The following is a 21,859-nucleotide window of genomic DNA, read 5'->3' as shown; positions in this document are numbered from 1 at the left end:
TCTCTTTCTTCATTGGGCACTCTGAAGGATTCCTGTCACTCTGTCCTGGTCCGTCCGTCAAAGTCAGGGGCTATAAGTGTCTGTTTTGCAAATCTGATCAAGTTTTCTCACTTGTACAATCATCAGATCATCTGACACATCCCAAAAAACTTTCAAACCTTCACTATGACCTTTCATTTCAACACAAAACTACCAGCCCTTATGTCCGATCATGTCAACTTGCACTTTTCCATCAGTCCTACTTAACTCAACAACCTTTTGTCTACTTACATCATACCAATCTTCTGTCTACCTACATCTTTTTGTCTGCAATGCACTTGGCTCAATTCCAATTCACAACTCATCACAAATGCCTACTACTGCAACACAACCAAACTTGTCCCCACAGACACAGCGAATGCCAACACCTCGATTTACTGACCCCAAAGAAACTAGATACCAGACTTCCACAGAGGACTCTACACCAAGTCAACTCTGACCTGTCACTACTCTTTCACCGACTACACCAAGTCCACTCTCTTACCGACTCTTTACTAAGTCACTACTAGTTCTTACAGTCCCACGAGGCTGTTCAGACTCCCAAAAAAAAAGAAAGCTAAACACACACTTGATCAGAGCGGGTCTCCGCTGCACGTGCACAAATTGAGCTCTATACCTCTATGGGCAACCCTATTGGCACCAGTCAAACAGTACTAGACACTATGATAATCACAACAGAATATCTCCCACTCTAGCATTGCAGACATCTAAGGGTTACTACTTCCCGTCTCACTGCTTCAGCTAACATCACAGACTGTCTGACCATCCCTCACTGTCCAGTCTCTGTTCAGTCTCTGTCCATCACCTTACAAAGTGGTTCTTTGCCAAAAACTCTGAGCTTAGGTTACAGTGAACAACAGTGGCAAATACATAACACAGAGACAGTCTTACCCGGTCCGTCCAACCAGTGAACCAGAAGTGACATATCAAGGTAGACAACAAAAATTAATCTCTTACCCTGAGAGCTCTCTGGTCAGTTCTGTTCACCAAGCCGGCGGGGACACTTCACGGAGGCTGCCTCGGTGTTGTTGTTGTTTACTTCTAAGCCCACCCAGGGACGCCAAATATTGTTAAGGATTTTTATGCAGGGCCCCAACAGCCCTCTTGACTTTTGTAAGGTGAGTCCTAATTAACCCATGATTGAACATAGAGACCAAGACATACGTCAATCTCTTAGTCAAGATCTTCTATCCTTTAATAATCAAAATGCATAATATATGACAGACAGAAAAGTCATCAAAGGGGCGTGAATAGTATACTGCAAAGCTATTGGACATCAGCACTTTCTGGGAAAAACAATTAATTAATTGTGCTCAGTTCTCAGAGACCTTGTACACAGATATTGTTTATACTAATGCTGAGAAGGAGATGATAAGTGGGCTCCAGAATCACAATATCATGCAGCATCGAGGACAGACTGGCTTCTCATTAAATGTCAAAGGGTATTAGCTGACAGGCGAGCAAACAGGTTACATAAAATGAAGTTTGAATGATGACATTAACTTGACAATGGTCAGGGAACATGGCCGCTGTATCTAAGATGGCGGACAGTAGTCAATAACTTTGTTATAGAATATAATTATTCTGGCATATCTATTATCTTATTACTGTATATTTATATTTAGGGATATAATTTTCTGCTCTGGCCTCTGATGCTGGTTTTATGTGCGGACATCCAGATCCAGGGCAGTGCAGCATGCGGTGCAGGAAAGAACCCAAGAAGTGACTGCCCTGTGCAATACGCCGGCACATAAAACCAGCGTCAGGACCCTGTGATGTGCAGCAGGAAGGAGAAGAGGAGCCTGGACAGGTTAGTGGATTTTTTTCTAACTCTTTGGGTCTCCAGTATTATAGACTATTATATAGTCGCCACTATAATATGTGTGCTCCAGGGTTCACCACTATTATACATCTGCTCTGGGGGTCTCCACTATTGTATGCCTGCTCTGGGTGTCTCCACTATTGTATGCCTGCCCTGGGGGTCTCCACTATTGTATGCCTGCTCTGGGGGTCTCCAGTATTATACACTTACTCTGGGGGTCTCCCCCAATTATATGTTTGCTCTGAGGGTCTCTTGTATTATACATTTGCTTTGGGGGTCTCCAGTACAGTTAGTCCCCGGATTACGTACAATATAGGTAGGCTTGTTCTTAAGTTGAATTTGTATGTAAGTCCTGTATATTGTCCTGTGAACTGTATATTTTGTGTATTCTATAATTGTATCCACCGCCAAAAATGTTTCGGTTCATGTTACCATTAGATTTTAAAACTTTTGGGTTGTCATAAGAAAATCTTAATTGTAGACACCTTTGATAAATCCTACAGCTGATCATTGTAGCCTGGGACTAAAATACATTAAATTACCAACGTCCAGAGGGGGACGTTTGTAACTAGGGGTAGTCTGTAAGTCGGGTGTTCTTAAGTCGGGGACCCCCTGTATTATAGTCAGCTCTGGGTAATCCTGTATTATATGTCTCCTCTAGGAGGTCTCCAGAATTAACCCTTTAACAACCCGTGATGTAATAGCACGTCACAGGTCAGCTGCAGGTGCATGGAGAGGGCTCACGGGCTGAGCCCTCTCCATAGCCGGTAAGTCTTTGCTACATATCGCAGCAAAGACTTACCGATAACACCCACGATCGGTGCTAGCCACCAGCGGCAAAGCTGCCATCCAGTTGGAGATCGTCACTCCCCGTGACGTCATTGGGGAGCAGCGATCGGTTGCCATGACAGCCTCAGGTCTGCTAGCTCCCATCGCAGGTGTTAACCCGCACATCGCCGCCAGCAAAGTTGCCATCTTGTTGGGGATTGTCGCTCCCTGTGATGTCATCGGGGAGCAGCAATCTGTTGCCATGACAGCCTTGGGTCTTCCAAAGACCAGAGGCTGTCTGGATTTAACCCATTCATTACTATGCTAATTGTACATTGTAATGTATGAGAATAAAAGTCCCCATAGTATGGCAGTACAGGCAGTCCCCGGGTTACATACAAGATAGGGTCTGGAGGTTTGTTCTTAAGTTGAATTTGTATGTAAGTCGAAACTGTATATTTTATAATGGAAGTTCTAGACAATATTTTTTCTTTTGCCCCAGTGACAATTGGAGTTTCAAAATTTTTGGTGTAATTGGACCAAGAATTATCAATAAAGCTTCATTACAGACATCTTACAGCTGATCATTGCAGTCTGGGACTATAGTAAAGCATCCAGAGAGCTTCACCAGAGGTCACAGTGGGCAGAGGGGTCCGTCTGTAACTATGGGTTGTCTGTAAGTCGGGTGTCCTTAAGTAGGGGACCGCCTGTATATGATAGGATCAATTAGACAACCAAGGGTTAAAGTACCCTAGGGAGTCTGAAAAATAGTAAAAGTAAAAATAAAAAAAGTTAAAAAAAAAAAATTATAATTAAAAAAAACTAAAAATTCAAATCACTCCCCTTTCCCTAGAACTGATATAAATAAACGGTAAAAATCTGAAACACATCAGGTATCAAAATATAATAAAGTTTTTTCACTGCGTTTAACCATTTAACGGAAAATAGCTCCCTAATTTGAAAAAGATAATAAATTCTAGAAAAAGTGATCAAAAGGTTGTACAGCCCTAAAAATGGTAGCGTTGAAAACGTCATAGAAAGTTGCAAAAAATTACACCACCCACACCAAAGTATGAAAAAGTTATTAGCGCCAGAAGATGGCAAAATCTGGAAAAAAAAATTTGGTACAGGAGGTTTGAATTTTTGTAAATATATTGAAACATTATAAAACCTATTTCTGTGATCGCACTGACCCAGAGAATAAAGTAGAATAAAGTCATTTGGGGTGCACAGTGAAGACCATTAAATCCAAACGCACAAGAACACGCCGCGAATGTGTTTTTTCACCAATTTCACTGCATTTGGAATTTTTTTCCTGCTTCCTTGTACATGGCATGGAATATTCAACACCATCACTATGAAGTGCAGAAAACAAGCCGTCACAGAGCTCTTTACGTGTAAAAAAAAAGTTAGATTTTTGATTGTGGGGAGTGAAAACTGGAAATGAAAAAAACAAAAAAGGGCCAGGTTCTTAAAGGGTTAATATTGTCTGGTTTGTGTGCTGTATTTGTAGGGGGGGTCTGTATTAGTTATTGTACAACTGCAGTATTTAACTTCTTGGCACATCTAGGGTTCTGGTTACAGGTGTGGCCCCTTGAAGTTGAGTGTACAATCAAAGCCATCATTATTGTATTCAATGTTTTGGGTCCTAGTATTGGGTTATCATTAACTACCTGACCATTCTAAACAAGGAGATAAGTTACAGTAAATTCATTCTAGACCTCCAGGCTTCCCTTGTAGTGTCTGTCATGGATGCTTCTTCAGTGGCCCAGATGTCCCTCATAGGATATAGGTGATCTGGTACTATCAGTGGCTATTCCTCCACATATGCTTCATAAGTACCCAAGATGTTATAGATTAATAATTACCTGCAATGCCTTTTGTATTGTCACATTAAATCTAAATATCCCAGTTTATGCCCGTGGACAGAGTTCTCTCTACATGACAGACAGATTATAGGCCTTACATAGGAGTATAGGCGTTCCATTGACACAGATTACATCTCTATATAATGATTGTGGGCACTCCTGTCCCTTTAAAGGGCGGGGATTATGATTTTCATGGAAACAGAAAGCAAAGAAAAACAAAAGACCAAACTCTGTGCGAAACCATGGTAAGAGTTTCTTTTTTAATTCATAGATTCACAAAACTTTGTTGCAGGTAGTTATATATCTGTGTACAGATGTAGAAGAAGACAGTCCTATATAAAGCCACCTTGTTATACGACTTGTGTAATAGACAAGTGCAGCTCTACTTCATGTAATGAAGGGGATGAGAACATGATTGGGTCCGATGATTCTTTGGAAGCTTTTCCGTATAGTATGACAAGTTCTACACACACTGCTGTCCCAGCTTTCAGGGGTGGAAACTCTAAAAGTGTAAGTCTATGGCCACATTCAGGCTGTACAAAGCTTTCCTGGTGTACATGATGCAAGTGCCTGAATAGGGGAACCTTTGTGTATGTCACCAGTATTTACCTCTATGTGCTGTGCTGTGGAATGAAGTCTATTGTTCGCTGTCATCAGCCATTTCACATTAGCAGAAGGTGCAGACACAACACTCCCCCTGTGCCAGAACTACTGCATGTCATATGTGTCAGAGACAAGAGCCAGTGATATCACATACCGTAAGGATTTTCTGAAAATGCCAAGAAAAATGCCCTCACGCACAGTTTGTGAAATGTTCACAGATGTCCTAGCAGTAAAATGTGACTGAAAATTCATATCAGTTATAAGTTGCTGTAAGTTGAGGTATTTTACATCTCAATTTACTGATCAGGTTTTTTTTGCTTACAGTTTGGCCTCATGCACACAACCGTGAGCTATCCGCAAAAACAGCAGCTAATTCACGGCCCCCTTTGAGGTCTATTGTGCACAGTTACAGTATATATAAAGTGTCATGTTTTCACTTAAACTATTCTTTTCCAAAAATTGATTAAAGTTAGTTTTTTTAAATTGTAGCTTTTTCCCATCTCATATTTCCATGTTATTTATATTACATACATGCGGGATCTTCTCATTTGTCTCCCACAGCTTCACCGAAATCCAAGATCTACTGCAGCAAGAAACCTCCAGGTGGACAGAGACAGATACCCACAAGATGTAATAGCTCTTTAATATTCTCAATAGTATAGTATTCTCGATAGCATTCATGAACAAAGGTCAAAAAGTGGGCTTCCAATTATGGACAAAGTTATCCAGAAATTTCTAATTTTTTAGCATTAAATCACAGTCGAATATTTTACATACAAATGAATAACTAGTGACAGGTTCCAATAGCCTTTGCTGTGCTGATTTTGAAAAATGTCAGCTTTCTTAATCATTTCAGTACTTTATATGAGTTTAATTCACATTACCTGTCTTACTGCCAGCAGCATGTGGCATGCGGAAGGGGGCAGCTACAGCCTGTATGTGCCTATGTGAGCCTATGTGAGTCTTCTCTGCTTCACACTCATAGAGGTCCATCACCCCTCTCTACTTCATACAGTATGTGTATTGAGCAGGCAGGTGGTGTGGAGGAGAGGAAGAATACATGAGGAGACACAGGCACACAAAGGCTGCAGCTGCTCCTACCCTGGGACTCACCTCATGATGCTAGCAGGGTACTTATATAAAGTATGCTGACAATGGCTTTTTTGAAATCTGCATAGCATAGGCAATTAGAACCTGTCACCAGCTAAAAATGACATTCCTGGTGACAGGTTTGCTTTATGCCTTGCCCTAAATCCTCCCTGTTACAGAATCAAATTAAGAAACAAATATTTAACATATGTACTCCCATCATCTAGGAAAAAGACAATACAGGCAGTCCCCGGGTTACGTACAAGATAGGGTCCGGAGGTTTGTTCTTAAGTTGAATTTGTATGTAAGTCGAAACTGTATATTTTATAATTGTAGATCCAGACAAAAAAAATTGTCCCAGTGACAAGTGGAGTTTAAACATTTTTTGCTGTAATGGGACCAAGAATTATCAATAAAGCTTCATTACAGACACCTTACAGCTGATCATTGCAGTCTGGGACTATAGTAAAGCATCCAGAGAGCTTCACCAGAGATCAGAAGGGTCTGTCTGTAACTATGGGTTGTCTGTAAGTCGGGTGTCCTTAAGTAGGGGACTGTACATGGTTTCAGCTATTTTTTTACAGTTTATGATGCCAAAAAAAGGAATAGAGTTATTCTCTTTTTATAACACAATCCAGGTTTTGGCTTCATAAACTGCAAGAACAAAAACAACAACAAAGAAACATATAATTAATTTTTCAACTTTTGATACATCAAAATATAAAAATGTATTTAAAAATGCTATAAAAACTTAAAGGTATTGTCCAGATTCTGAAAACGTTTGACAAAGTTGAAAATAACTAGGCTATTGGTCCTGGAGAGCTGTGTAACAATTGATTTATGTAGTAAGTAGCAGCAGGACTGTGAAAAGTGAACTGTTAATCCAGGTTTGCAGCTACCGTAAGTGCTGTAGGCAGGTCTTACAGCCTGAGGAGTTTTTTGCTTTCTGCAATGAACTGTTCCACCGCCCCTGCCCTCTGATTAGTGACTGCTAGAAGTACCAAACCGAAATTCTGATATGATTCCTACCAGAAGGGATGGCCAGTGGAGCAGCACGGCTCAAAGAGAATAAAGCTCTTCGGGATGTTGGAGCTGCCCAGAGCTATTGCAAAAGCTGCAGAGCTTGAATGTTACTTTTCACTATCACAGGTAACAACATACCCAAAGGTATCTCTGCATGGCCAAAACAGGAAGCATAAATGCACAACTATATAATCCACAAATAAAAGGTACATTTGGCAAATACCATACATAAAACCAATCTGATTTATAACTGATTCAATACATCCCACAAGATTTTCTATAGCCACTGAAAGCAGTGGCAAAGAGACAGAAATGTTCCATTACACCTAAACATGTACAGCCACATATCTCTGATGAAAGCAATGTGCCATACAATGGGCAGAATATTTCTTGTTGCCCGTGGCAACCAATCACAGCTCCCCTTTAAAATATTCATGAGCACTGGTAAAATGAAATTTGAGAAGTGATTGGTTGCCATGATCATCTAGAAATATTCTGACTTTCAGACAACTTGATAAATCTGCCCCAATGTTTTATATACTATTATACTATGCTCTTATATTGAGCCTATATTTGTGAATATGTGACTTATTTTCTTTCATTTCACATAGCAGGTCAGAATAAGACAGCTGTACTCTTCACCGACACTATTAGACTGCTGCGGTGGTTACAATCATGAAAAAAACTTCTCATATAGCAGCGTAAGTTTTAGGACTTCCCATTCCTTTCTTAAGAAAAGAGCTAGATATAAGGTCCTCCTTCCCTCATACTATTGAGTCTCTCTGGTAACAAACACCTCCCTTTGTTTGAAATTAATAAATGTGGAATATTGGGGAGTTTTATTCAATGTTGAGAGAAAATCTCTATGATTTTCCTAGGACAAGACTTTAAACCTTACACCTAATCTGGATTTCTACAGAAACAAGCAGCCCTTTAAACCAAATGGTCAGTATTGTATAGAAGGTCCAGTAAACATTCTGGGTTTCTAAGCTTTAACCCCTTAACGACTTTATTGTTTTTGTGTTTTCATTTTTTTACTCTCCACTTTCAAAAATCGAAAATTTTCTATGTTCCATGTAAGCTAAAAATTTTCCATGTACAGAGCTGTACGAGGGCTTGTTTTCTGTGCAACAAGTTGTACTTCATAGTGATGGTATTTAATATTCCATACCTTTACAATACAATACAATACAATAAAGCTTTATTTTGATACCAGAGGAAATTGTTACTATGAAGCAGCAAAAAAATTGTTAAAAAGGCACGTTTGTACCTTCGTTTTATGGCTTTCAGTGTACACTCCAAATTACTTGTCTCCTTTATTCTTTGGGTTGTTACAATAATGGGCATACCAAATTTATTCAGGTTTTAATATATTTTAAGTAAATTAAACTTTCTGTACAAACATTTTTTATTTTTTTCAACATCATCTGATGGCTTCATTTTTTGTTAGATGAGTCTTCATTGCTACCATTTCGTACATTTTTGGGACTGTATGACCATTTCTGACATTTTGTTGCTATTTTCCATTACAGGGTTCACCTTAGGGAATAATTGTTATTATATTTGTTTATTTTTATGATTTTATTTGTTTATTTTTATATCAGTTCTAGTGAAAAAGGGGTGTTTTAAACTTATTTATTTTTTTTACAAATTTTTTTTGCACCCCCCAACCACCCCAATTCCTCCCCCCAGGTTACCTTAACCCTGGGGAGTCTGATTGCTCCTACGGTACGAGTGCTCTCTGAGAATACTGGCTGACGTATCTCTCTTGCAGGGGTATACATTGATGAGCTACTGACCTACTGGAAATTTGACTATGAAAGATTGGAGAGGAATCATTCCTATATACAATGGTGAGTTTATCAAGGTGCCCAATGCAGATTTTGCTGTGTATGTCAAATTCCATTTGGAAAACGCTAGGGTGTGTTCACTATTATGTAATTGTAAGATCACTCCACAGGTGACATGGTAGAACAGAATAATCTTCTACAGAAGAATTTGTGTGAACATATGCTTGTCTAGGGATGATTTTAGCAAATTATACCCTGGGACAGTGTGACGCAGGAACAGGATCTGCTATGCAAGAGGACAGGGTGGCACAGGCAGCAGAGGAAAGGGGTTCGGACAGAAACATTGTTGCACCAGGAGCAAGAGGCATGCCCGAGGCAGACTATGCTGTTTATTATACTCCGTGTAATGCTAAATTTGTAACTTTGTTTGTAGGTTCTATTCCACTTTACAACAGCGTTGCAGTCCGCGTAATTAATTTTCCACAACAGATGTTTGGCCCCCAGTACCCAGAAGGCACAGGGATGCCACCCAGAGTAGCCAGCATCTACAGAGATGCCCAACAGAGTAGCCTTCAGTCACAGGAATGCCCCCCAAAGTAGCCAGCAATCACAGGGACTCCCCCAGAGTAACCAGCAGTCACAGGGATGCCTTCAGAGTAGCCACCCATAACCGCAATTCCCCAAAGTAGCCAGTGGTCACAGGAATGCCCCACAGAGTACCAGTAGTCATAGGGATGCCCCACAGAGTAGCCAGCAATCATAGAGAGACACACACAAAATTCTTCCTACCTGGTCCAAGCTGGCAGCACAAGAGACCTAGTTGTGGATGCAGGAAGCATCACATGCTTCTTACTCCACTCAAGGTCCTGGAGAAACACTTTTCGGGATGCCAGGGAGAGGAGAGCAGTGTGGAGGCTCTGGTCTCTAGGAGATCGGGTGCAATGCTTCATCAGGGCTTCACCCGATCTCCATTTCAGTGGTCAGGGCTGGCAGACAGGTACATGACAGTGTCAGTGTCAAGTACACATTTGTATTCCGCAGCAGCGGTGCCACTGAATTATTTTGCGTCCTATGATACACATCTTCATATGGGGCTCCAGTCTGGGTGGGAGTGGACCCATCAGAAGCCGAAGGCCCTGGGTGCCTGCACATATGAAAATCCACCATAGCTACTTCTGTATAGTACCTCTTTCTCCTAGACTTTAACAACCTGAAGATACACTAGTGAAAGCACTGGATTGGGCTTGTATGTTCAGATCAGCACATCATGCTTTTTCCTTTTTGAATTGTAGGCTTTTTCCACTAAAAGAACCAGGAAGAAATTCAAGTGCCAAACCACTGACTATGGATGAGATTCAGGTATATGACAACGATAAAATAACCATATTTTGCCTCAAGCGTTACCATAGCCAATCTACAGTATTACCACCCAGCAATAGATTATGTGTAGAGGGGAATTTGGGGATGTGCAATCCAATCAACTAAAGCAATGCAACTGCCCCCATATTAGGTCAAATATTGTTAATATGAGGTCAAATATTGTTAAATTATGACATTCTCTCTAGATCATGAAGCACGATCCGGAAGTCAGGAGGAGATTTTACTCAGCCTACAAGCTAATGCTGAATTTTTATGGCATTACACTCCTTGATTCTATTACTGGAAGAGTGGGCAGAACAGGCAACTGGAGGGAGAGATTTAAGAACTTGAACATGTGAGTCTTACTATATGTTATGGTAACATTCTTTCACTTAGCCCCTTTAAAGGGAACCTGCCATCAGGGACCCTGTTTGTGGTTCCCCCCATGTCCCCATAGAGAACAGTGTGCACATTGCCAAAGTGTTTATAAAATAAAACTTTCAGTCCCGGGTTACGTACAAGATAGGTTCTGTAGGTTTGTTCTTAGGTTGAATTTGTATGTAAGTCGGATCAGTATACTTTATACTTTTTACAAATGTATGGCACCGATCCACACCGTACACGGGGAAAAGATAGAGCATGTTTTTTTCTATGGAAGAGGGAGGGGTCACCCCCCCCCCCCTCCTCTCCAGTGCACAGACGTAAGCCGGCGCAGCTGCCGCCAGGCGGGCATACAGCTGCATGAATGTACCCTATGAGTGTATAAATGTTTGTACATACGAGTGTATCAATGTGTGTGGTTGTAAATGTACAAATATCTATATTTTTTAAGGGGGAAATGGGCCCCATTGAGAAGTCTGCACTCAGGCCCGGCCTCTCCTTCTTCTAATCCACCCATGAACATGTCATCCAGGACAGTGGCATGATCACAATCATGACTCCACCAGCGCTTGTCCTCTTATGGCTTGTTTGATGTCCCAAGCTACTGAATGTATTGTAGTTTAGAATGATTTCCATAGAAACTCCTTACACATGAGGATTTGTATACAGCTTTCCAATGTCTTTTTCAGTATAATGCTGAATCCCCAGAAATATGGAAGGACATCCATTTTTATTTTATTGGATTTTCTTCTGGTCACATGTATAATTAGTGGTTTTTACTTATTAATACATGTGGCATTTCAGGAGTTAAATTACGACAATTGTATTGTAAACAGGTGGATACATTTACCTGGTATTTTTTTCTCTCTCTGTTTATAGGAACAGCCACAACAATCTGCGGATCACCCGGATACTCAAATGTTTGGGGTTGATGGGCTTTGAACACTTCCAGATCCCCCTAGTCAGATTCTTCCTGGAGGAGACCTTGCTTGACAAGTACTTACCCAATGTGAAACAAAGCGTACTAGATCATTTTATTTTCACAGTAAAGGACAAGAAAGAGCTCACAGAGCTAAAGTACTTGATCAGTAGGTACCAGAGTATGTAGCAATCTATTAAAATGGACAGTCGGCCCTTCAGTTGGCTGCCTCCAAATATTCCACACACTGGTTTAGAAATTAGGCAATAAGCATCAGAATATAAAATAAGAATACAAGATAGCTCAAAGATTTTGAATGATTTGTTTTTACTATGTTCAGTACAAATAAAAAAGTTTATCTGGATGATTATTTTTTTGATTTCTCATTGTTAAAAGCCAAGAGCAGCGACCCCACCTCTTTTCCCAAGAATGTCAAACCATTATTTTTATACAGCCTAAGGTCTATGACAGCCTGCCCCTGTCATAGACAGCACGATTCTCCTTATTTTTGTGAAAGAAGTCTGCCAGGTAGGCTGAAATATTTCAAATGCACTCATCATGGATCATGGACTTAGGTTCAGGAAGGGAGCCTGCCAGGTCAGACTAAACTGTCCTCTGCCTTCCAAAACGTGATTTTAGCTGCCACCGCTCATCATATATCAGGCTGATAAGACACCTTGGGGCAGATTTACTTACCCGGTCCGTTCGCGATCCAGCGGCGCGTTCTCTGCGGTGGATTCGGGTCCGGCCGGGATTCACTAAGTTAGTTCCTCCGCCGTCCACCAGGTGGCGCTGCTGCGCTGAAGTTCCCCGGAGGCGCGCTGGAATGCCCTGAAATTCATCGGCCTATACCTGGTGAAGGTAAGTGTAATTTTCGCTACACATTTTTTGTCATAAATGCGGCGGTTTTTCCGAATCCGTCGGGTTTTCGTTCGGCCACGCCCCCCGATTTCCGTCGAATGCATGCCAGCGCCGATGCGCCACAATCCGATTGCGTGCGCCAAAATCCCGGGGCAATTCAGGTACAATCGGCGCAAATCGGGTAACACATCGGGAAAACGCGAATCGGGCCCTTAGTAAATGACCCCCCTTGTATTAGACTATGCCCAAATAGAATATTAGACTCACTAATTAAGCAAACAATTTAGGTATCTTCCCTTATGTAATTGTTAGAACACACAAAGGCTCCTAATAAATTGAAGGTTTACTATCAGAATGGACAGTGCTTACAAACAAAGGTGTTATCATACATACGGAATACATCGAAGCAGAAATACACCATCAATCTATTTTCTAGATCAAAATCCCCCCAGCCCCACCTGCTTGTGATGAAATGAGGAAGGATACGAATCATTTGGGAGTTATTTAATTGCTTCCGGTTGCTGTGGTGCCATCCCGTGGTCTTTGACACAATAACAGCCTGGATAGAATTATTAGGGGAAAACATGTAGCCGAAATATTAATTGACACATATTTCCTTCATGTGTATGGCAAGATATCACTACAGAGGTCTGGGCCAGATGCATGGAGCGGACAGAGCAGACTAACAGCAGGAGGCAGGGTTACATGACTGCAGGAGGCGGAGTTACATGACAGCTAGAGGAGGGATTACATGACAGCAGGAGGTGGCGTTATATGACTGCAGGAGGTGGGGTTGCCTGACTGTCTGACTACTTCCTACAAAAGAATGAAAGATGAGTTTTCATTCATGCTGCAACCTAGAAATATGCTGAAAACACCTCCAGAGGATGTACGTGTTACAGAAGAAGGTACTGTTAGTGGGCTTGGGAGGGTTAGTGTGGTGACAGATTCTCTTTAACCTCTTGGTTGGAATCTCCCTGCCTGCCCCTGAGAACGTCTTAATGTCCTTTCCGTTGGATAGAGTAGCTGAAACTCCCCAAACATAGGACAGGTCAGAGCCTCAAGTGGATGTCATAGGGAGGTTCTACTGCTGCCATTGGCTCCAGAACAAATTACATCTTCCAAGTTCCAGTTAAAACCTACATGACATGGGTCACAGCACTAAAGAAAGGGGAACAGTAAAGCGTCAGTACTGCCAGTACATTACTGATAGTGGTCCTGATGCCCAGTGTTAGATTTGTTTGGGTATAACCTTTTGGTTTTGCAATGATTTCCTCCTATCAGAAACATTTCACATATTCCTCCATTAGACCCATGGCAAAAATTTCAAGAAGCAGCAAACTGTTTTCTTCAGCAAACACCAGTCTTTTCTTTTTTCTTGGTCTTCTTTTTGAAACTTTTTCTGGTGGATTTGTGGGGTTTTATTGCGTCAAAGACACACTCCATGCCAATACCGCGGTGCCTAAGTTTTTCCTGTGTTACATTTGGCAGATATCCAGATGTTGAAGTCTTTAACTGATCACGCGGCAAAGAAAAAAATCACAACATTGTGAGCAATAAAATTGAGCAGAATTTTGAGAACTGCCCTTTCAGGGATAGGAAAAAGTATAGAATGAGTTGTGGGAATATATGTGATTTTTTTCTCCAGATTAATCTAGCAGTCAAGCCACTACAATGAGTTCTGATAAGCACCTAAAACAGTCAAAAAACAGGCACATAAATCCTGCCTAATGATAAATCTCCTCCTGCGAGTCTTTTATAAGGGTCTCTAACATTAGGCTACTGGCCCTTTACATCCTGCAAGATGTGCCAAAGCGTAGCTCCACCAATGCAACAGCCACACAATGAAAATCATAGTCCACACTGTACAATTAGGGTGCAACTGACCTCAACCCCATCACACCAGGTGTTGCCCTACTGCCTGGAACCCCCAAAACACATGTCAATGCTTTAGTACAACCTGTTTGGGGCCACCATAGATATTCTTCAGAAGCTATTTATGCCGGTTGCTGACTAATACAGGAAAACACCCAAAATTTCAACTTCCACAGAACTTTCTTTTCTCTCCCTGGCTTCTGTAATTTGTCACTGATGTCTTACTGTCTTTCAATGGAAAAAGGAAAAACATAATTCTTCAGCTCACCCCTTTAAGATGTCCGCCTTGGTATGGAGCCGTTGCTCGGACGTGCTGTGCGGGGACCAGCGGTAACTTCAAGGAAAAGGAAACGGGTTGTCCAGCATCCAGGCAAAGAAGATGATTGTTTGTTAGATTAAAAATTCCACTTTTATTTGATAATCTTTAAAAACATAAAGACGTCCTAAAACATTATCGGTCTGACGCGTTTCGGACTAACATCAGCCCTTAGTCGTAGCCTAGTGATATGTTGCAGCACAAAGTATTTAAGCATACGATAGATTGACCGGAAGTGCAGCGCTGCATCACATGATCACTGATACGTAACAAAACAATGGTAATGTATAACATACAAATGCATTTAATATATATACATCTAATATATATACATCATTTAATATATATACATATATACATCATATACCTTCTCGATAGGAATGACTTGTAGGTAAGAGGTATTTCCTTCATGCTGTTCGTGAAAGTGTTTAGAGAGACCTGATATATTTGTTTTTATTTGGCTGCCGTGTTTATTTGCTGCTAAGATGTGTTCTGCAATTCTCTTTTTAAGTTTTCTTGATGTGCAGCCAACATATTGTTGGTTGCACTGTGTGCATGTGGCCAAGTACACAACATGATCACTCTCACAATTCAAATGAGATTTGATGGGATATGTTTTGGAGGTAGTAGCTGATAAAAAAAAGGAACTTTTGGGTATTTTTTGACATAAGTTACAGCGAGCACCACCACATTTGAAACTCCCCGTGTATTTTAACCAGGTTTTTTGTTCATTATTAACAGAGGAGAATATACAGGCGGTCCCCTACTTAAGAACATTCAACTTACATACGACCCCTAGTTACAAACGGACCTCTGGATATTGGTAATTTATTGTGCTTTAGTCCTAGGCTACAATAATCAGCTGTAACAGTTATCACAGGTGTCTGTAATGAAGCTTTAGTGTTAATCCTGATTCTTATGACAACCCAACATTTTTAAAATCCAATTGTCACAGAGACCAAAAAGTTCTGGCTGGGATTACAATGATAAAATATACAGTATGTAAGCAAACAAAGTAAGACGGCACTCACCGAATCTGTGGAACAACTTTCTTTATTCAGCAGACGTGATAGTACAGGGGGGACGCTGGAGCCATGCGGCGACGGGCCGTTTCGCGCTTACTAGCGCATCTTCAAGCCGTTTAGCCGTGTAAACGGCTTGAAGATGCGCTAGTAAGCGCGAAACGGCCCGTCGCCGCATGGCTCCAGCGTCCCCCCTGTACTATCACGTCTGCTGAATAAAGAAAGTTGTTCCACAGATTCGGTGAGTGCCGCCTTACTCTGTTTGCTTACATATTGTGGATCCCTCTTTGGATATTCAGGCTGAGCAACCCCGTTACGGAACCTTACAGCAGCAGCGTACTACCCTTTTGTTTCCGGTCATCTGTTCTATCCATGGAGCGCACCTGCGTGGGTACACACCGGATCGTTTGAGCGGTGCGGAGACGCTTTACCTTTTGTTGGATAAAATATACAGTTCCTACTTACATACAAATTCAACTTAAGAACAAACCTACAGACCCTATCTTGTATGTAACCCGGGGACTGCCTGTATTGGGGGACAGGATGGTACCTAGACTGGGTTCATTTCTAGACACGAATTTTATTCCTTTGTCTAAAATTTGAGACAATTTGTCATCTTGATATAGAATGGGTATATGTTTTTTAACTACTTTTATTACTTGATTGTACTGTTTACTGTACATAGTGCTGAAGGTGATGGATTCAGTATTATTTGCTTTGTCTCTTTTCTTGGTGTTCTCTTTACCCATATAGTTCATTCTTGGTAGGGTATTAATTAGTGTTTCTATTCTATTTATGTGATTTTTGTTGTACCCCCTATCCTGCAACCGTTTGGAGATTAATTTGGTTGCTTTCTCATATGTGCTGTTGTCTGAGCAAATTCGTTTCGCTCTTATGTACTCACCCTTAGGAAGATTACGTGTAACACTGCTAGATGCATGTAATAAGGTATTCCCTGATATGGGTTTCCTGTAAAGATCGATGTGAATGCATTCTTTTACTGTGTCGCCAATTAACATGATGTCTAGGAAAGAAATATTGGTGGAGAATAAGAAAAGGTAAATTTTAGATTTAATGTATTTGTATTGAGATACTGAATGAATTTTGATATGTCTTCTTGAGCACCCGACCATATCATTATGCAGTCATCTATATAGCGGCCGTACCTTATGATTTGAGATACAAAAGGATTATTGAGATTGTACAAATATTTTTCTTCGAAACATGACATATATAAATTAGCTAACATTGGAGAAAATTTTGCTCCCATAGGGCAGCCTTGCTGTTGAAAGTAGAATGTTCCATCAAAACAAAAAAAAGTTATTACTGAGCAAAAACATTAGTACATCCAAGATATAATTAATTAAGTCCATAGAAAAGTTGCTGTAATTCCTGAGGTGATGTTCCGTCGCTTGAACCGCTGATGTGTGTGGGATGCACGTATATAAAGCAACCACATCGCAGGTTACCCATACATATTTCTCTTTCCATTGTATGGTATTTACAGCTCGTAACACCTTAAATGTGTCCTTTATGTATTGTGGTGTGTGCTTAACAAATGGTTGTAGTATATCGTCCAGCCATGCTGCAATTTTTTCTGTTGTGGAACCCACCCCAGAGATTATGGGCCTTAGTGGCGGAGGAAAAATATTCTTTTGAGTTTTTGGCAAGGTGTACAGGATCGGTGTGTTTGGGTATTCTGGTAACATGATATCAGCTGTTCTTTCTGAAAAGATGTTTAAAGTTACTGCTTCTTGTAATATTCTTTTCAGATGGAATTTTACTTGGTTAGTTGAATCTCCTATTACTGAGTTGTACGTAGTTGTGTCTTGCAACATTGTTGTTATCTCCCGCTTGTACAATTCTTTATCCAGTACAGTTATAGTGCCCCCTTTATCTGATTGACGTATGACTATGTAAGGATTTGCTTGTAGATCTTTTATGGCACGTTGTTCCGATGATGTGAGATTGTCAGTTTCTTTGTTTTTAGTTTGTTGTTCAAATAAAAGCGCCAAATCTCTTTCTATATTATGTTGGAATAGATCCATTACATTAGCTCTGGAATTACTGGATAAAATTTCCGATTCGATGCATTTATAAAATTAGCAGCCTGTTGTACAGGAAAATTTTCTTGTGTTTGTGCATCTTGAAGTTCCATGAGACATGTCATGGAGAGCTGTTATTGGAACAAAGTATTCATAGGGAGATATGACTGGCCCCGCACATTGAGCACGTTTGCCGTAGTGATGTTAGTAGGTGTTTCGTTATCCTGATCAAAAAAATGACGTTTAAGCGTCTTTTAATGGACTTTTCTACAATTCAGCTTTTTTCCACTGATCCAATGTTGTTGGTGAACAAAAAAAGAACAGGTTCTAAATTGACATCTGATCAGTGAAAAACACTGAAGCGTTAAATGGTTCAGTAAGTGAAAAATCACCGAAGCCAGGAAGAGAAAACCAATCTGTCTGTGTCCATGAGCCAGAACGGATTCAGTGAGAAATCACTGAGTGAAATTTTAATAAAAAAGGCCCATGTGAATCAGCCCTTTCCCTAGGTGTGAATTTCCATCTGCCTGATCGAAATGTGCTTCTCCATCAGCCACTCTACTATATATATTTAATAATTTTTTTTTTTTTTTACTTTAGTAAAAGTAGACAATACTAATAAGTCCTTCATTTCCATGTTACATTATGGGAATAATAATGCCTAATAATACCTAATTATAAAGGCTTAATTATCCATTCGTGTTTATGTATGTTTGCGACTTTTTTGCGTAATTGCACCAACATTTGCAACTTTTACACCCATTCTACGAAGTTCGCAGTGACAGAATTTTACACTGCTGCACCTGATTTATCTGAAAATTCCAAATTGTTGGTCAAACATGGTAAAAAGTTTCAATTTCTGGCCCAAATCTTTTATAAAATTTAATGCCTTTACAGTAATATGCAAATTTACTAGAGGCTACTGGGGCGTTGAGTAGCCGCTGCTGAGGCTATACACCATGGCTACTCCATGCCCCAGTACCATCTTGCATGCTGCCTACAAATTCATCTTAAGCACACAGCTCATGAAGCCAGGTTCTGCGCATGCACAGAGTACAAGCCACCGGCTGCACGGTCGTGGCTCCGAAGCCGGAGCTAATGCACATGCGCAGAACACAGCTTTGCGGCAGATGAGTGCATACAGCTCCTCATAGCTGCGCACTGAAGATGCTTTGGTAGGCAAACGCAATAGGCTACTGGGACATGGAGTAGCCGCGCTGTGTAGCCTCGGCTCCAGCTACTCCACACCCAAGTAGCCTCTTTTGTAAATTTGCATATTAGGGGCATTTAAAATGTATAAAAGATTTGGGCCACTAAAGGATTAACCCTAAAAGGGCTATGCTACTATAGATCAGAGGAACCTGCCACCAGATCTACCTTAATAGGTAGATTAGCCTGTGCCACATATATACTCCTGGGCATGTGCTTGATCTACCTATACACTGGGGACCTGTGCTCAGGCTACCAGTATACTGGGGGCATGTGCTGGGACTACATATATACTAATGGTAGGTTCTGGGCTACCTATACACTGGCGGCATGTATTAGGACTACCTATAAACTGGGAACATGTGTTGGGCTACATATTTACCTGGGACATGTTCTGGGCTACACATATACAAGGGGCATGTGCTGGGCTACATATATACGAGGAGCATGTGCTTGGCTACATACATACTGAGGGTGCTGTGATATCTAAATTCATTAGGATTTGCCGCTGTTAAATATGAATAAATGAGAAACAATTCAGTGATATATTATGAGATTTAGGGAGCTCTTAATGTATTTTCTGGTTATGCAAGTGCCAACACAGCTGATCACTTGATGCAGGTAGCAATGATACCACTGCCTGCACCCATTGTATGACCCACAGGCTGCCACTGTCGCTTAGATGGCACCTGCATTATAGAGAGGAGGATGCTGGCATTCACTCGTACCCTGAACAAAGTGGGAGCAAGGAAGTGGCAACTTCAGGGAGCGGAGGTAGGTGAGTATATTTTTCCCTGTACTTCATGTGCTGGACTACCCATATTCAAGGAGAATATTCTTGGGGTACCTACAAACTGGGAGGCATGTTTCTTGACTACCTATATATTGGTGGACGTGTGCTATACTACCTTTATACTAAAGGCATGTGCCTGGGCTACCTATATACTGGAGGCAAGGGCTACATTTATACAGGGGAAATGTGACTGGGATACCAATATACTGGGAGCAGGGAATTCTATATACTGTGGGGTATTAGTCTGGGGTAGCTATATATTGGAGACAAGTGCTGGAACTACCTATTAATTGTAGGCATGTGCTCGGCTACCTCTAAACAGTGAGATTGTGTCTGGGGTAACTATGTACTGGGGGCATGTGATGGACTACATATATAAAGGGAGAATGTGGCTTGACTACCTATATCCTAGGAAGCATGTGCCTGGGCTACCGATACACTGGGGGACATGTTTTGGGACTACTTATATGCCAGAGGCATGTGCCTGGGGTATGTATATACTAGGGGGCAGCAGCATAGGCAACCTATATACTGGGGGCCAGGTGTGGGCACTAACTATATACTGGGACATGTGTCAGGACAACCTATATAGTGGGGGCATGTACTGGGACTGGCTATAAACATGGGTAATCTTCCGGTGCTAGCTATAAACACAGAAACAAGGAAGATCTAGGGAGCAGAGGTAGGTGAGTATTCTTTTTGGGTTTTTTTTGCTGTGCTACATGTGCTGGAACTACCTATACACTGGGGCATGTTTTAGGCTACCTATATGCAGAGGCATGTTTTGGGCTACCTATATACTGGGGGACATATGCTTAAATGGGTGGGTTGCAAGGTGATATGAAAAAAAAGGCAGGAAGTGGCATTTAAAGTACCAATTAAAGAAACATGTGATTTGAAACATGCACATGAGAAACACACAAAAAACATAGTAAAAACGCAAACAACACGCACATGAAAAAAATGCTAATGACTCCTACCAAAAGCTCACCAAAAAGGCAGGCAAAAATGTCAGTGATCTGCAATGCAAGTGTGAAAGGGGCCTAAGGCTAGAGGGAAAGGGTGGAGGAAAACTTACACAGCTATGGGTACAACCATATATAAAGCTCAAGTGGAATATTAGTTCTTCTAAAAGAGAAGTAACTATAAACTGCACAGGAAGACATTGATCAGAGTACAACTCAAAAAGTACAAAAAGTGCAAAGGTACAAACATATGTGCAGAATATAAACAAAACTCTAGGATATGTTCTTGCACTTCTTGGGCAGGCCCTTCTGAGTGACAACAAATCACCCTATATTTAAGTTTATTCTTACTCAACACCAGAACATCTACCTATGCTTATTTTTACATAGCTTGACATCTTAACTTGCTATTTAAAGAAATATACTAATATCTTGTCATTCAGGCCCAGTGGACCCAATGCATTAGCTCTTAGTCTCCACCTTCCTTCTTTCTGAAGGAGTATTCTATTTCTATCACCCCCTTTTGTATTTGGGGGTACATGATCGATAGCAGCACATTTTAACACTTTAGCTTTGGAATTATGGTCTTTACGGATATGTGCAATCAATCTTGGAGCTCCATCCCTTTGACTGATCTCATGTGTTCCTTAAAATGGATATTCATTTCCCCTATTGTCTTTTCTATGTAGAATCTTCCACAGTGGCACATTAACATACTGCATACTTAGTTCTACATGTTGTCAGCCACCAGGGGTAGTGAACCCACTGGACACACCAGAGCCCGCCGCAAAGCAGGATGGTCTTGCTGCGGCGTGGTACCACCAGGTCGTTCCACAGGCACAACTTTGTCCGTGGTGGCGGCCAAGGTGAAATACAGAATCGTAAGGGAAACTCGCAGTCATGGACAAGCATGAGGTCGAAACAAGCAGCACAGGATCAGAGTTGGGGATGTAGTGGTAGGTCAGGACAAGCAGCATGGGATCAGAGTCAATAACGGAATCGGGGTCACAACAGGAATTTGGAATACTAGCTAAGCGCATCAAACAAGCTTTCTCTAGGGCCGTGAGGCACAAAGATCCGGCAGGGGAAACAGAAAGGGGCTAACTAGTTAA

General features: G+C 41.1%; 1 protein-coding gene across 1 annotated transcript; it reads left to right on the top strand.

The window, feature by feature from the left end:
* Positions 1-4,668: 4,668 nt before the first annotated feature.
* Positions 4,669-12,020, top strand: LOC140066061 (opioid growth factor receptor-like protein 1). Its single transcript, XM_072113613.1, has 8 exons — positions 4,669-4,742; positions 5,662-5,730; positions 7,824-7,913; positions 8,091-8,157; positions 8,987-9,065; positions 10,295-10,361; positions 10,568-10,716; positions 11,622-12,020. Exons 1-8 carry the CDS (start codon positions 4,740-4,742, stop codon positions 11,848-11,850), a joined length of 753 nt encoding a protein of 250 aa, XP_071969714.1. The 5' UTR covers positions 4,669-4,739; the 3' UTR covers positions 11,851-12,020.
* The last annotated feature ends 9,839 nt before the right edge of the window (positions 12,021-21,859 follow it).

This window comes from Engystomops pustulosus, chromosome 6 (assembly GCF_040894005.1).
Source record: "Engystomops pustulosus chromosome 6, aEngPut4.maternal, whole genome shotgun sequence".
NCBI classification, from domain to species: domain Eukaryota; kingdom Metazoa; phylum Chordata; class Amphibia; order Anura; family Leptodactylidae; genus Engystomops; species Engystomops pustulosus.
This window is presented reverse-complemented; position numbering and strand designations above follow the sequence as displayed.